At 48.1% G+C, this 16,549-nt stretch overlaps 1 protein-coding gene across 3 annotated transcripts in view; it reads left to right on the forward strand.

Moving 5' to 3' along the window:
* Positions 1-16,549, forward strand: part of ITSN1 (intersectin 1) — a 251,948-nt gene that overhangs the window by 195,100 nt on the left and 40,299 nt on the right. For 2 of the 3 annotated variants that reach the window (XM_033232369.1, XM_033232370.1), the window contains 3 exons: positions 1,646-1,763; positions 4,121-4,312; positions 4,676-6,183. In XM_033232369.1, coding sequence (XP_033088260.1) covers positions 1,646-1,763; positions 4,121-4,312; positions 4,676-4,677 — 312 coding nt within the window. In that variant the 3' untranslated portion in view covers positions 4,678-6,183. Of the gene's footprint in view, positions 1-1,645; positions 1,764-4,120; positions 4,313-4,675; positions 6,184-16,549 lie in introns of those variants that run through there. The other variant, XM_033232372.1, reaches the window with a different exon arrangement.

Consider the following 16,549-nt stretch of genomic DNA (forward strand, 5'->3'; position numbering starts at 1 on the left):
GACAGACATGGAAACTTGTAACCAAATGGCTTCAGTCATCGGCAGGTTCACTGTGAACGCAAAAGCTTTAGTCCTTGAGCCAAGGGGATGAAATCTGTCAGACCTCAAGGAAAAGTGAAGCCTGCTCTGTGTTCTCAAAGTGACCCAGAGGTATCCTTCTTGATAAATTGGCAGATGGGAGGGCACAGGTAATGTGGTGGAAGTTTTCTTTTAGTTTTATTTCCTTATTTGGGGAATAGGTAATTATAGTCACATGGTTTAAAATTCAAAAGTTATGAGGGAATATAAATGTCTCCCTCCCACCCTTGTCCCCAGAGGCTGCTGTTTTGATCAGAGCCTTGTTTCTAGACGTGTGTGTGTGTGTGTGTGTACGCATGCATGTGTATGCACGAGTAGTTTTGGGTTCCCTTGGTGGTGTACAGAAGGGTAGTCAAAGCCCGACTCATGATCCCTAACTCGAGTCTTTTTATGGGATTGTGTCCTAACTGCAAAACCTGCCTCACCAACTTGGTTGTAAACTCCCCGGGTTTATAGGGACAGTCATCTACTGTCCCTTTCTAACAGCATGGTGCAGAAACACTGCATAGATGACTCTTGCGTTGAATCAGATTGAATTAAGTGAGAAGGAAGTGGCAGTGAAAAATGTGGCTTTGGCCATCACATGGGCCTACGGGTTTGTGAAAATAACATCGAGCCTCCTTGTGTTCTGTGTGTACTGCATGTGTGTCATCTTGATGTATATTACCCATAAAGCAGCATGCAGACACATGAGTGCATCTTGGCTTGCCACTAACTGCCTGTGACCTTGGGGCTGTCACTCAACTTTTCATCTGGAAATTGGGAATAATGATAGTACTATCCTTCTGGAATTGTGTACATAAATGCACAGGGCCTGGCTCATAAAAAGCACTCAGTGAGGGCCAGGTGCAGTGGCTCACGCCTGTAATCCCAGCCCTTTGGGAGGCCGAGGGATGCAGATTACGAGGTCAGGAGATTGAGACCATCCTGGCTAACACGGTGAAACCCGTCTCTACTAAAAATACAAAAACAAAATTAACCGGGCGTGGTGGTGGGTGCCGGTAGTCGGAGGCTGAGGCGGGAGAATGGCGTGAACCTGGGAGGCGGAGCTTGCAGTGAGCCTAGTCATGCCACTGCACCCCAGCCTGGGCAACAGAGCAAGACTCCATCTCAAAAAAAAAAATTAATTAATTAATTTAAAAAAAAAAAGAAGTAGTACTCGGTATTATTGATGGCCATCATCATCATTATTATTATTGTTCCTAAAACCCATATACAGTGTTGGCATTAACCATAATGTCTGCATTACCTGAAATTAACAGCTGAGTGCTAGCATTACATGAGCAGAATTTTCTATCCCAGGCAATCCATGGTATACCCTGATTTTGTGATCCACACGGTCTAGCCCAAGCAAAAACATTCTGGGCTTTGCTGACCAGTGATTGCCACAGTTTGAATTTTAGCTATGGTGTTTTACTTTTGTGACACAGTAATCCATAGATTTTACCCTTAATGTCATTTGTTGTTCAGTTATGTGTAAGCTTTACATAACTGCTCTGTTATAAAGTGAGCTGTATTATAAAAGATGAGCCTTTAAAAGTGTTTGATGTAATTATTTTCTTACCAGGCACGTGGGAAAAAGCGCCAGATAGGCTGGTTCCCAGCTAATTATGTAAAACTTCTAAGCCCTGGAACAAGCAAAATCACTCCAACAGAGCCACCTAAGTCAACAGCATTAGCGGCAGGTAAGGAGTTTCCCGTTTCTAACTGGAAAATGGTCTGCATCTCACTTGAGTTTTTCCACTTGATTTCCTCATTAAATATATTTACGTTGTTTTTCACATGTGCTTTAAAGCACTTCTTGTACTTGCTGGGACTCACACCCAACTAATGTGATACGGAATATGTCTTTCGAAAGGACCAGATATCTAAGTGGCTTTTCTGTGCTGCATACAACAGAACCCTTGTTGGAACGCTCTTCCTGCAGGAGTCATGAATGCTGTGGCATTAAGGCCACATTTTCCTCTTGATTTCCTTCCAGCTATTTACATTGGGGTTTAGGCTAGGGGGTGAGGTGACAGAAAGGGACACCCAAAAATAAATGGCTGGGGTCTCAGTAGGTCAGGAGATGGAGCTGGGGGCCACGGGGGTTGGGGGCTGTAATGTGGTGTTCACTGAAGACCAAAATAGCTCCCCTGTGACATTCACTGTGGGCAGAGGGGGCTCCGCTGGGCGGGCAGGATGTTGTACACACTTTCCTGGAGGACTGGAAAAGAACAGAGCACAGCAGTTGGCCCAGTTGGCTGTTTTCTGATTGAAGGGACCAAATTAGATGCTTCAGCAAGATCTGAGAGAGGTGAGGTCAGGGGAGCAGGTTTCTGTTTTAGGTCTTTAAGCTGCCATTCTTGGTTGGCTTTTCTGGAAAGTGTAGAATTTTTGTTCCAATGCTTTGTGGTTAAATATCTGTGCTGTATGTACCCAGTGAGATAAGATTAAAACCTGGCAGCCTTCTCAAGAAATTAAAGGATGGGCAAATTTTGTGATGAGCCCCAGTTCCCACTGGGCCTCTTTGCTTGAGCTGTGGCCTCGTGTAGGCTGAGGAATGTGGTTCCCGCAGGGTTTGCTGTCCCTTGGGGAGATGTGTCAGTATCCCTCCACTTCCGTGTACAGCCCCTTCCTCCGGCCCACTGAAATCAGTTGCTGAAATGATTGAATTAGCTGGAGAATTTGAAAAGCCTAAACCTATTTATATATGCTGGTTAAGAAAGATTCACAGGGACTGTGACCTGTTGGTGCAGACTCATCTGAAGTAGAAGTGCCAAAGAATGAGAACAGTTTTACCTCCTATAGGCTTGAGAGAAAACGAGAAAAGAAAAAGTGTTCTTGAGGGTGGAGATTTCTTTCAAGACAACATTTTGAGACGCAAAGATACAGCAGCAGAAAAATCGTTTGAAACACTGGTTTTAGGCATGATGTGGTGGCACGTGCCTTGTAATCCCAGCACTTTAGGAGGCCGAGGCGGGTGGCTCTCTTGAAGCCAGGAGTTCGAGACCAGCCTGGCCAACATGGTGAAACCCCGTCTCTGCTAAAAGTACAAAAATTAGCCAGGCATAGTGGTGCATGCCTGTAATCCCAGCTACTCAAGAGGCTGAGGCCTCTTTTGGAAGGACCAGATATCGGTTGAACCCTGGAGGTGAAGGTTGCAGTGAGCTGAGATCGTGCCACTGCACTCCAGCCTTGGCAACAGAGCGAGGCTCTGTCTCAAATAAATAATAAATCAATCAATCACTAGTTTTAGTTCTCCCTAAGATTTGGGATTCTTGGAGGTCAAATGATGATTACCTTCTACTTTAAACCAAAAAGGAAAAATGATAGTAAAGTCCCCATGGTACACAGCTGTCCTGTGCAGCAGAAGATGGGATGGGGTTGGGCCGGTCTTTCTGGAGTCAGCAATAGAAAGGACTTCCACTGCACTTGAAACGAAAGCCCTCGATTAGCACTGTACATTTTCTGCTGACAAGTAAACATGAAAAAGAGGATGATATTATGAAAACTAAAGACTGGCCGGGCGCAGTGGCTCACGCCTGTAATCCCAGCACTTTGGGAGGCCAAGGCAGGCGGATCACAAGGTAAGGAGATTGAGACCATCCTGGCTAACACGGTGAAACCCCGTCTCTAACTAAAAATACAAAAAAATTAGCTGGGCAAGGTGGCAGGCACCTATAGTCCCAGCTACTTGGGAGGCTGAGGCAGGAGAATGGCATGAACCTGGGAGGCAGAGTTTGCAGTGAGCCGAGATCACTCCACGGCACTCCAGCCTGGGCGATTGAGTGAGATTCCATCTCAAAAACAAAAAACTAAAAACAAAACAAAAAAAAAACTCTAAAGACTTAGTGTGAAAATTTTGCTGTTGTCTTGGTTTTTAATTCTTCATCTTTCCCTATTGCCCACACTGCAAAAAGCCCAGTAGAACAGTTCCACCTACTGTCACCCTCTTCTGAAAGTACAGAAAGAGTAGCTGGGAATGTTGAACGGCTGCGCGGTGCCCGTTGCGCGTTCTTCGGTGGGTGTGCAGCCGCTCACCCAGCCCTGTCTCCTGCAGTGTGCCAGGTGATTGGGATGTACGACTACACTGCGCAGAACGACGACGAGCTGGCCTTCAACAAGGGCCAGATCATCAACGTCCTCAACAAGGAGGACCCCGACTGGTGGAAGGGGGAAGTCAATGGACAAGTGGGGCTCTTCCCATCCAATTATGTGAAGCTGACCACAGACATGGACCCCAGCCAGCAATGTAAGTGCCCTGGTGGCTCTGTCGCCTTGCCTCTCTGGTATCTTCCGGTAAAACATGCAGCATTGCTCTGATTCTGCTGAGCTTTGTTTGCAGAACTTAAAGCTAGACCATTGCTGCATTCGCAATCGTCTCTTTGAAGACCTTCTGTAATGCAAGAGTTTAACTCGTGGGGTTTTATTTTTCTTTAATTTTCATTCCTTCTGTAGCATGTCCCCTCCCTCCCCTCCCTCCTTTTTCCTTTTTTTTTTTTTTTTTTTCAAATCATTTTGGCACCATGCTGTTTACATGCCTGACTCATTTTCCTAGCTTGAATTTTGCTCATTGTTTTGTTTTGCTTATGTGTTGTTTTCCTCCTTTTTCTAGGAATCATATGTTGTCCATCCCCCCCTCAGGCTTGAAAGTCCTCAAAGAGACCCACTATCCCATATCACTGCCCAGAGGGATGATGGGAGATGCAGCCTTGATCATGTGACTTCCAGCATGATCACCTACTGCCTTCTGAGTAGAAGAACTCACTGCAGAGCAGTTTACCTCATTTTACCTTAGTTGCATGTGATCGCAATGTTTGAGTTATTACTTGCAGAGACAGGAGCAAAAATTACAAAAACACACAGGGTAGTGGGTCCTTTTGTGGCTTTCCTAGTTACTCAAATTGACTTTCCCCCACCTTTGCACAGGTGCTTTCAATAGTTTTAAAATTATTTTTAAATATATATTTTAGCCTTTTAATAAACAAAATAAATAAATGACTTCTTTGCTATTTTGGTTTTGCAAAAAGACCCACTATCAAGGAATGCTGCATGTGCTATTAAAAATTGTTCCAAATGTCCATAAATCTGAGACTTGATGTATTTTTTCATTTTGTCCAGTGTTACCAACTAAATTGTGTAGTTTGGGGCTTTCCCCCCTTGCTATAGAAGTGCAGAGGAGTTCAGTATCTCTGTTTTAAAGACGTGTAGAATGAGCCCAATTAAAGCGAAGGTGTTTGTGCTTGTTTGTGTGTATCAGCTGTACCTTGTTGAGCATGTAATACATCCTGTACATAAGAAATCAGTTCTTTCCATGGCAAAGCTATTACCTTGTATGATGCTCTAATCATATTGCATTTGATTTGATTTTGCACAGTGACCCTGTAGCCACATGAGAAAGCACTCTGTTTTTGTTTGGTCTCAGATTTATCTGGTTGAGTTGGTGTTTTGTTTGAGGTTTTTAATTTTGCGTGTTTGCATCGCATAAAATCAGTAGACAACACCGTTGAGGTCGTTAGGATCAACGATCTCCACAATCTCTTTTTAGTCTCTGTTACATGAAGTTTTATTCCAATTACTTTTCATGGAATGACCTATTTTGAACAAGTAATTTTCTTGACAAGAAAGAATGTATAGAAATCTCCCTGCAATTAATTTCCAATGTTTACATTTTTTAACTAGACTGTGGAATTTCTACAGATTAATATGAAATGGAGCTCATGGTCGGTTTGTGTGTTAGATATGCTGTAGCCGAAGCCCTGTTTGTCTTTTAAACACTAGTTGGAAGCTCTCAATAAAAATGCCTGCTGCTCACGGCACAGAAAATGGGGCAGGGGGAGCCTCAAGCACAATCTAGCTGTCCTCCTAAAGACTCTGTAACGCGCACTCCCCTCGCGTTCTCCCGGTGGTCGGGAGGCTGTGCTGGTGGTCGTGTAGGGGTCCTTCTCCTTTCACATGGTGCAGAGAGCGAGGACCTCTCCTCCTCGTTCAGTTGCGCTTCAGTATTTTCATGGATATGAATGTAAAATATATAAATATATAAACCTGCGGCTTTAACAACTGTAATACAACCTTTTGAATTAGTTGCGTGTATAGATAATTAAATTCTTCATATAAAAGTTAGACGGAAATGTCTCTGTGTTCTTGATGTTGGAACCTGGCAGTGGTGGTGAGGAACCAAGCAGACTAGATGTCAGCAGTGTGCTTGCTGCCCGCGTGTCGACCATGGCCTGTGCTCTTTGAAGTACAGACTTAATCAGAGGCTCGCCGAGTCTTTGTTGAACAGCCCTCCCTGTCCCCTTACTCTCCACCCTCCCTGATCAGTATGCAAACCATCATTCTTTATAATACCAGTTTTGAAGCATAGAACGCTACCACTCAGGCTAGCAGTTCACTGTCTCCCCAGGCTTTTGATATAAGTTGTCGACACATTGAGGGTGTGTAATTGGGCTCAGGGTACAAACCATTTGTCCAAAAGATGTATCATAATAAGGTACTGGTGAGCACCCCCAAAAATATGTGGGTAAAGACAGAAACTTGCACATGTCCCATGTTGTTGTCTGGGATCAGCTTCTACCTGGCACACTTGGCAGAAATAAACCAGCGTCCACATTGATGCCACTGTTTGCTGCAATGACCACATGGTTGATTCCATCCTCATGAGCTTCACTTATTGGACCTCTCCTGCCATTCAGTGGAAAAGTGGTTTCCCTCATCAATTTAGCAGATAATTGGTGGAGGGTGGGGATGTCTACCATGTGTCGGGTGCCCCATTGGCTTCTGGGAGGAGTGTGGTACTCCATGGAAACAGGGTCTCTGTCTTCATGGAGTTCATATTTTAATGGGAGGAACAAACAGAAAACCAAACTCCTGCAATCCATATAAATATACACAGTATGTGTGTGACAAGGTGACAAGTTCTGCACTAGAAGTTTGGATGCGAGGCACCGCTGAGCAGACTGGCAGGGCCAGGGGAGGGTGGCCGCAGGGAAAGGATCAGAGAACCTTCAGGGGGTGGGGCGGGGAAAGCCATTTGAGCTGAGACCTGAAGAGTAAGGAGGAGCCAGGTGGAGCGGGGGGAGAGGTGTGGCTATCGTAGATGGAGCTGTCAGGACATGCAAAGGCCCAGAGGTGGGTGGAGAGATCCTTCTCACTGTCCCCCAGGCCACCCCCTTGTGGAGCAATGGTTGAGTCTGCAAGTCCATCTCTTCCCCAGGACCCCTTCAGCTGTGTAAGCCAGTGTTGCTTCTCCAGTCTTGAGTTTGGCTGGAAGGGATGCAGTTGTCAAGGTGGGTACTACTCCATAACACTCTACCTCACTCACTCCAGAGGCCCTGCGCCCTCACCATAGGCCATTCCCCCAGGCTTGCCTCCAGCTTTGTGAAGCTGACACGGGTTGTTCCCCCAGGAAGCTGTGCTTTCCCCCTACAAATCATTGAGTTTGCGTTTGGTTGTATCCATTGGACCCCGTGATTCTCAGCCAGTGGAAGTGCTGCTCGTATCTATGGGTAGAGTCAGGGATGCTGCTCATCATCCTGCAGTGCACAGGACAGTCCTCCACCACAAAGAATGATCTGGCCCCAGATGTCACCAGAGCTGAGGTTGAGAAGCGCAAGTCTCACCCCACTGGCCACTGTGGTTAATGTTCACCTGGTTATTCACCACCAGAAAGGCTGCCCCAGTAACTCCTGTTGAATAAATTTAATCACTTAAGCTCATGTCATGTATCTGGAGCATCAAAAGTATCTCAGAACCTTTCTTTTAAATTTCAGAATCTTATTCTTGTTTATTATCTCCCATACTCTGCACTATCGTACTGTATTAAACTACTTGAATCATATTCACAGAGAATCTGGTTAACAGAAAATTGAGTACAAGGGAAAGAAAGCATCTTCTAATAAATTAGTGAAGGGATACTAGGTATCTCCTATGGCCTCAGAGTTTAAAGGTGTCAGGTTTTGGTTTGTATGTTCTTTAGCTTTTTTTTTTTTTTGAGACAGTCTCACTCTGTCACCCTGACTGGAGTGCAGTGACACGATCTCGGCTCACTGCAACCTTCGCCTCCTGGGTTCGCCTGCCTCAGCCTCCTGAGTAGCTGGGATTATGGGCGTGCACTACCACGTCCAGCTGCATTTTGTATTTTTGGTAGAGACAGAGTTTCACCATGTTGGCCAGGCTGTTCTCCAACTCCTGACCTCAAGTGATCCACCCACCTCAGCCTCCCAAAGCACTGGGATTACATGCATGAGCCACTGCGCCTGGTCTAATTTTTGTATTTTTTAGTAGAGATGGGGTTTCACAATGTTGGCCAGGCTGGTCTTGAACTCCTAACTTCAGGTGATCCACCCACCTCGGCCTCCCAAAGTGCTGGGATTACAGGCGTGAGCCACCACGCCCGGCCTGTTTTCGTTTTTTGTTTTTTAACTGATTATTAAATCATTTAATTTCATATTGGTCTGTGTAAATATATTTGCAAGTGAACTTTGGGTACAGTTTTGCTCCAGTAGCATTAGACAAGATGAGTCCAAAAGAGATTGTCTTCATTGCGCACTTACGAATCACTCTCCTCCGGCCGGCTGCCTCTCCACACTGCAGAGCAGGGCCTGCAGAGTTGGGGAGCCATGGTGGTTGAGCTCCCCAAGTGGCCCAGGCCTCAAACTGCCTCTGCATAAAAGGGTGTCTGGGAGAAGCCAATTTAAAGCAGTAACTTAGCCCTATATTAAGTCACAAAATATCTCACCATTACATGCATGGTAGAAACTGGTATCTGCCCTGTTTCTGAAAAGGAACCTGGGCAGACCCAGGCCACCATAGCAAATAGTAGTGATTGGGTTATCTATGCCTTCGTTGATGAAAAAAAAAAGTAACACTAATTTAGGAAAACACTCTTAGGTTTAACCATATGAAATTGTCAATTCTTACCTGTAAAAACAGCAATCTATAATTCATCCTAGTACAATATATCATCACCTGGCACATGGTAGGTTAGGTTAAAAAAAAAAATGCCTATTTTTGAATGAGTGAATGAAATCAACCAGTGACTATAGAAAACACCAGAGTCTCAGCTTTGACACAGACCACATCACCCTCAGAGAGGAGACCGTGCTGTCTCTCCAGTTTCCTTTTCCTTTAGATGTGAGCTTCCCAAAAGCAACAGGGGCCTTGGAAGGGGCTGCTCCTGGAGTCTCTTGCTCATTTGGTCTAAGAAGGAGGCTGAGGACCAGGGACGGTTGTCTGGGCCAAGTCTCCACTCCATCACAGGGCGGGGAAGCACCCCACCCAGGTAACAGTTGGGGAACGGGCACAGCAAATCGCAGTCCTGCTTCATTAATCCTATTAATTCTCTTTTGTTCCAAAAATACCCAAGAGAATTTTTATGGAAACAACATTGGATGCCAATGGTCCCAAAAATGCAAGGAAAAATAGCTCCTTCTTTGAAATGTCTGGTATTTTGGGTCTGGTAGGATAGGGAGACGTAATGAAGTCCAAGATCACAGTAGCCTTATGTGAATGTTTCGCTTCAGCCAGAGTTCCCTTGGGCACTTTTTTTTTTTTTTTTGGAGACGGAGTCTCACTGTCGCCTAGGCTGGAGTGCAGTGGTGTGATCTCGGCTCACTGCAAGCTCCACCTCCTGGGTTCACGCCATTCTCCTGCCTCAGCCTCCCGAGTAGCTGGGACTACAGGACCCGCCACCGCGCCCGGCTAATTTTTTTGTATTATTAGTAGAGACGGGGTTTCACTGTGTTAGCCAGGTGGTCTCCATCTCCTGACCTCGTGATCCGCCCGCCTCGGCCTCCCAAAGTGCTGGGATTACAGGCGTGAGCCACTGCGCCCGGCCGCTCTTGGGCACTTCTTCAAGAAAACCCCACACAGGAAAAACCAGGCTTCCAGAGTGTCTCCTGATGTCTAGTGAGCTATTCCATTTCAGAGGGCTCCATAGACTCTCAGGAAGAATCTATTCTGTAAATTGAAAGCTCCCCAGGCATTTTTCAGGTGTATGACCTGATTCACAAAAACGTTTTGTTTATAAAAAATGAGCATCAGCTATAAGCTATATATATAGTGTCCGTGCATCTCAATATTGGGCATACTACCTCTTAGAAGCTACCAGCTACCATGCTATTGTTTTATGATATCAACTGTGTGTGTGTGTGTGTGTGTGACAGGCAGTGAGCAGCAACTTTCAGGGGACTTAAATGCCTACATCTGTAGCTTGGTAACAGTAGGTCAAACGGTGAGTTCAGGGTACAGCCAGAAGGCAGATAAATACCGCAGTTATAGAAGATTCTGGCAAAAGCTGACAGCTGCTATTTCCACATCTGCTTGGCACATCACTTCTGAGTGATATTGCAAGCCTCAAAAGAGGTGTTCCTTATTTTGACTCAGCCTATCATGTCTTTAAAAGCTGAATACTTCCTCCTCTTGGTGCGGTTTCTCTGAACTCTGACCCAGGAGAGGGGAGAACACTTTTGGTCTGCCAGTTTTCATCAAGGACGCTGTTTCCCTCGGGGAGAGGATGAATCCCCTGACACCCCTGCTTTCCCCTCCCATTTCCCATGCTGTCCTGCCCCCTTCTGTTACCTGTCCCCACACACTCATGCACGCTGGTCCACTGCGCTGCTTCCCAGGCCCCACCCAGAAAGTGGGGAAAGGTCTGGACTGGGGTGGAGTGCAGGATGTTCTCTGTGGATTATTCAGTGAAGTCGAGATCTTAGAGAACAGTGAGCACAAAGCCTGCACCTACAGCTGAGGGCATTGAGGGTCTCGGGAAACATAGTGATGTTCTCAAGTCAGCTTTTCAAACTCTCTGGCGAGTCCTTGTTCTAGGTGTACCATTTGATGCGTACATACATGGACAGGTACGTGTCCATAGTCCCAGAGCTCCTGCCTCCACAGAACTGGTGGCTGCATCTTTGGAAAGATCAGGAAGGGGCCCCTCTTCCCTCATGTGATTCCCTCGATGCTGGGGTTGCCATGGGAGTTTGGAGCCATTGGTAAGGATTCCAACACATTTTCAATGCACAAGCTCCGTGCTGACCCGCCTCAGCCCTTCGTCCTTCTCGCCTCCACTGGGCGATTTTGCCAAAGGCTCAGGCTTGCTTAAGATGCCCTCAGTCTGAGCCAAACATAAGAACATGTGCTGCTGTAGCTTCTCAGTTTTCATTCCTGGCCTCCAGAAAAACATGGTGCTGTATATAACAACACAGCTTCTCTACAAGTTCAGCCTAATATTTTACTCCATTTCTCTTATGATTTTGGAACATTCTATTTTCCTGTAGGCCACCTGCCTGTAAGAAGATAGTGATTCAGAGGGGGGATCCACATAACTGCATCTGGGGACCTTATAGAGGCTTAAGAAGCAATCCAGGATGGTGACTCAGAGCACGGGTTCAAATGCCAGCTCTGCTACTTACTAGTGGTGTGATCTTGGGCAAGTTATGTAACCTGTTTTACATATGGAGAGATAATGATGACATCTAGCAGAAAATAAGCAGAGAATAGTAGCTTCGTTGCTGTTGTTTTTATTGGAGAGAAAAGGCATTTGTGCCTGGTCAGTGAGCATCACGGAATCCGATCAAGTGGCTTCTTGTATTAAACCAAAACAGCAGGTAGGTTATGTGCATTTTTAAGACTTTTTAGAAAACATGCTTTTATAGATTAGGAATTTCAGGGAGAAAAGATTGGACGGCTTCCCTAAAATCTTTGAGCTATCTCATTGTAAGATTTGCCGCACCAATCTGTGCACGAACCCCGGCCCCCTTTCCTGATAGCAGGAGGCCCACCGGTGGAAGCAAGCAGCTTTTTAAACACCTTCGCTGCACTCCTGCAATGTGCAGAGACCTCTGGACCAAAGACCAGAGCCTACTCAGCAGACTCTTGGTTGATGTGGACAAGCTGCCTGTGTTTCACACAGTCGACGGTGGGGAGGCCACCAGGGAAAATGGAATGTGCAGGGCTTTTAAATGTCACGTCTGGACTGTGTTGGCAGGCCCATGCAGCGCTCCACAATAAACCTGTCACAAATGCGTTGAGTCACTGGGTCCTTTATTTCTCATCACGGCATTCTGTGGCCTTGTGTTCTCTTGCCAGCAAAGAATGGAACGTTCAGCCCCCTAGAGATGCCGGCTGCTGGATTTTTTAAGCAATCATCCAGCTTAGATAAGGGGCGTGGGCTGCTGGGGGATGCTGCCCCAAAGCTCCGTCTCCAGAGAGCTGCCCCAGGCACGCTTAACTCCCTCCCTGCCCACTGCGTGCACCCCCAAGATGCCTCTCAAGATCCAGACATGCGGTTCCGCTCTGTTTGTTAGGCCCCCAGCAGAGCGAGCCTGTAGTCTGCCCCAGCAGAGGGGACCAGGCCAGGGATGCCTCTTTCGTCTCTGGAGCGTTACCTTGGAGTCCTGAGGCCCCGTGGCAAGGCCCCACACAACTGAATCCTCAGTAACAGCCCTCCATGGACTTGGTATCCAGTGGGATGCCTCACTCCATCCCATCCTCTAGGTTCAGAAGCACATCTGCCAGTCCTGTCCGCCTCCCCTTCCATTCCGCATCCTGTCTTCTCCTCTCCCTGCCTCCTGCTGTGTGGGCCATGAGCCCAGGAGGGGCCCAGTCTACCCTGTTTACCTCCCCCGCTGCCCACTGAGAGTCGTGGCCGAGGTATATGGAATCTTCCTCGTCATAGGGCCGTGCTCCGTGGAACACAAGCAGAGGAGATGCCTAGAACTTTCACGAGCAGGTGACGAGCAGCAGAGAAATGAATGGTGTTTCCAGCTAGTGAAGGATGAGGTGGCACAGAGCGTGACGGGGGGGCCAGGGATCCAGCTGAGAGGATGGCCTGGGAAGGCCCTCTGAAGGGGGGATGGAGACCTGGCTGCAAAGGAGGCATGTCCAAAGATCAAGGGGCCCAAGGGACAGCAAGTGCAAAGGCCAGGGCTGAAGGAGCTGCTCCTGCTCCTGCTCCTCGCAGAAGGATGGCTGAGTCTTTGACCTGGTCTCTCTGCACCCACTCTCTCCTTCCGGCTTCCCCCAGGCTGCAGGCAGAGAGCTATTCTAAAAACATCGCTTCTTATGCTTAAAATCATCCAGGGGATTCCCGGTCCTCCGAGATGAAAGACCCGAATCTACTTGGTCTGCAAGCCCTGTCTGATCTGCCCCCTTCTCCAGCCCTCTGGCCTTCCCTCTCACTGATTCCTATGTGTGCTGAATTTTAGCATGGCTCACTTGTCACCTCCTCGAGGAAGCCTTCCCTCACCCCTGCATTCTTCTATGCTTGCAGAGGGGAAACTGGGCTGGCTGGTTATGGAGCTGCTCTACGGGAGCCTGCTCAGCCTTCTTTTTTCTGCCACCTTTGTGTCACTGTCATGACCTGTCACGAAAGTCCAGGCTTTTGTTGCCCCCATGGATTTCCAAATGGCCCTGTTGAAAAAATCCCCTTTGGCCCCCCAAACCACTTTATGGAAAGGTCCATTTTCATCATGGGAGTCCCTCCTCAGAGAGAGTTGGAACCCACATCTGGTGCCCACTGTGGCATCCTGGGCCCATGTCAGCAAGAAGTGATGGGGGTGCAGGCAGGTAGTGTGGACAAGGAGCCTCCCCCAGCTTTAGAGACTGCATGACTCAACCCCCTTTGTCTACCTCCCAGGGATCTTGGGTTCCCACCTGTCCAATAGGGAGGTGGTGCTTGGGTCCAGGGACTTCCTTCATCATCTAGCCTCACTCTTCTGTGCAGTCTCACCCAACCCAGAACCTTCCCTCCATCACATCAGCCTCCACCACCACCCCAGGATTCCTGAGTCTCATTTAAGCCACTAGTACGCCCCAGCTGCAAATGCCTTTGCCCCACCTCCCCTGCCTTTCCTGCCCACCTGCCTTCACCCCTCCTAATTTCGCTGCCACCTCTCCTCCTCCATTAACTTGTAACAACTCAGCTCTTTCCTGAATTCCTTATCACACAGAAAGATGACTAGATAGAAAGGCCGATACAGAAATACATAGACACTCTCACCTCCCCAGTTAGACTGTGAGCTTCATGGAGGCAGGGCCCAAATCTTGTGGATTGTTACATCCCATTAAGACCTCCATGGTAACAACACTTATGAACAGCGATGGTACCTTGCCTTGTATAGTTGTCTTATTGTGGGGTACCCTGCCTCCCCACTGATTATAAACCAGAGGGTAGGGCCTACCTCCCACACGTGCATATCCCCTTGGCACCTCATTCTTGCCAGTTGCTCAGGAAGTGCTGTGGCAGACAGTCCTGGGTTGCCCTTCTACCCACCTGTTGTTCCACAGGCTTGGTCCTTCGTCCCCAGCTAGGGTGTGAGGGGCAGAACACATCACAGTGTTCATTCTCCCTGCTGCATGTAGCCTGGAACCCAACACAAAACCTGTACTTGGGTTTCCCTCCCCAGGAGGAAAGGGAATGGTAAACGAGGCACCATCATTTAAAGAATAAATTCTCATGAAAAGACCTCAAAACAGGAAGTGAGCTTATGAAGCATAGGGATTGTTCTTCATCGTTCTTATAAGCACCTTCAGTACTGTCTATTTATGTATGTATTTGGTTTTCTGTCTCCCCCACCAAAATGGAAGCCCCACAAAAGCAGGGGCCCCTGTGGATCTACGCAGCTGCCATGAATGAGCAGGAAATGTCATGGCTCAGGTTGCCTCTTGAGTTCCTAGGGGATCAGTTTGCTAAGTTAGGAGAGACCGACCCCAGGGAGCAGGCCATGTGTGCTTAGACCCTTCTGAAGAAAGTTCCATCGAGATGAGAAGTCCATCTGCCCCTCTGGACAGCTCAGAACTGGTCTGGCCTCCAGAACTTCCTGTGGGCTGGGGCTGTCCAGGGACTGGTCAGCCAATGGTCATTTTCAGAGAAGGTCTGGCTGCCTTGGCCTAGACTGTCCACTGCCATCTCCCACCAGTCCCCACCAGCCCTGGGCTCCAAGGACAAGCCCATCCTCTTAGCCTGAACTTGCAGGAATCTACTGAGAGAGAAAAGCGTAAGGATCACCCTCAGGCCTGCCCTTTGAAAAGCTGGTGGTTTCCTCATGATTCCATTTCCTGATGTATCACCAGCATAGATTTTATTCTTGATAGGGAAGGTCACCGTACATGGCTGGAATCTGCTGTTCCATTCATAAAATGAGGGCATTGAGCAGAGAGAGTAGCCTTTGAAGCCATAGCCCCAGGCCTGGGGGTCAGTGGTGGCAGCGTGGCCTGAGGCGCAGCTTCAGGGGGCCCCAGGAGCAGAGTGTCACATGGTCTCTGGGATCAGAGAGATGGCGTTCTGTGACTACAGCCATTGAGCCTCTCGCACAATGGCTTGAGTGGCCTGCCATGGGCTGGATTCAGCTCAGCAGTTGTGGCAGCTCTCATGCTCCCTGGGCCTGGACAGATCGGTTTCCAAATCCCACTCCCTTTCTGCGCCAGTTGTCTTGGTTTCCAGGCCATCTTTCCTCTGATCTCTTGGCTGCACAATGGGAACTTCACAGATAACAGATGCCTGGGCCCCACTCCAGCCGGTCTGGTTTAGTTGGTCTGGGGTACAGCAGGGGCACTGGGATTGTTAAAAACTCCTTGGGTGACCCCAGTATGCGGCCAAACTCTAGGGCCACAACCCCATCCATGCCACCCACACACAGCTGCCACGCTGATCCCCTGAAACCCAGCCAAGACCTTCCCAGCTCTGCTGCCAGAGCGTTCTCGACTGGACTTCCCCACCTGTTAGGGCTGAACTGTGTCCCTCCGATTCACACGTTGAAGCCCTAACTCCCAGGACATCAGAATATGACTTCATTTGGAGATAAATTCTTTGAAGAGGTGATGAAGTGAACACGAGGCTGTTAGGGTGATCCCTAATTCCATCTGATGGGTGCTCTTAATAACGGGGAAGTGTGGACACACAGATGCTGGAGATTTGCATGCACAGAGGAAAGACCCTGCCAAGGAGAGAGGCCTCAGGAGGAACCAGCCCTGTTGTCACCTTGATCTTGGACTTTGTATCTTTAGAACCATGAGAAAATACGTGTTGTTTAAGCTGCTGGGTCTGTGGTTCTTTGTTACGGCCGCCTGAGCAAACTAATGCACCAGCGCACCAGTGAGGAGGAAGAGGTCTCCAGAGAAGAGCCTGAGCTCTAGGGTCAGACTCCCTCTGCCATTTATCAACTGACTTACCCTCCCTGTGCCTCAGTTTCCTTGTCTGTTCAGTGGGGAATAACAACAGTATAGCTACCGCATAGGATTCCTGGTGAGGACTCCATGAGTCCACACATGTGCAGCACCCGGCATTACGAGCTCTGAGTGGCATTCCACATTAATGCCCAGGACTCACCATCTCGCAGAGCCTGCTTCCCTCCTCTGCACCTGCCCACCAGGGCTCCACGCCCCCAACTCCAACTTCTGTTTACTCCCGTTATTCCTCCATTTGAATCCCTAACCACTGCTTGCAGTCCCCCCAACAGCAATATTAGCCGGCTGAAGTCCAACACAA

Source organism: Trachypithecus francoisi, unplaced genomic scaffold (assembly GCF_009764315.1).
Source record: "Trachypithecus francoisi isolate TF-2019V2 unplaced genomic scaffold, Tfra_2.0 Lachesis_group14, whole genome shotgun sequence".
NCBI classification, from domain to species: domain Eukaryota; kingdom Metazoa; phylum Chordata; class Mammalia; order Primates; family Cercopithecidae; genus Trachypithecus; species Trachypithecus francoisi.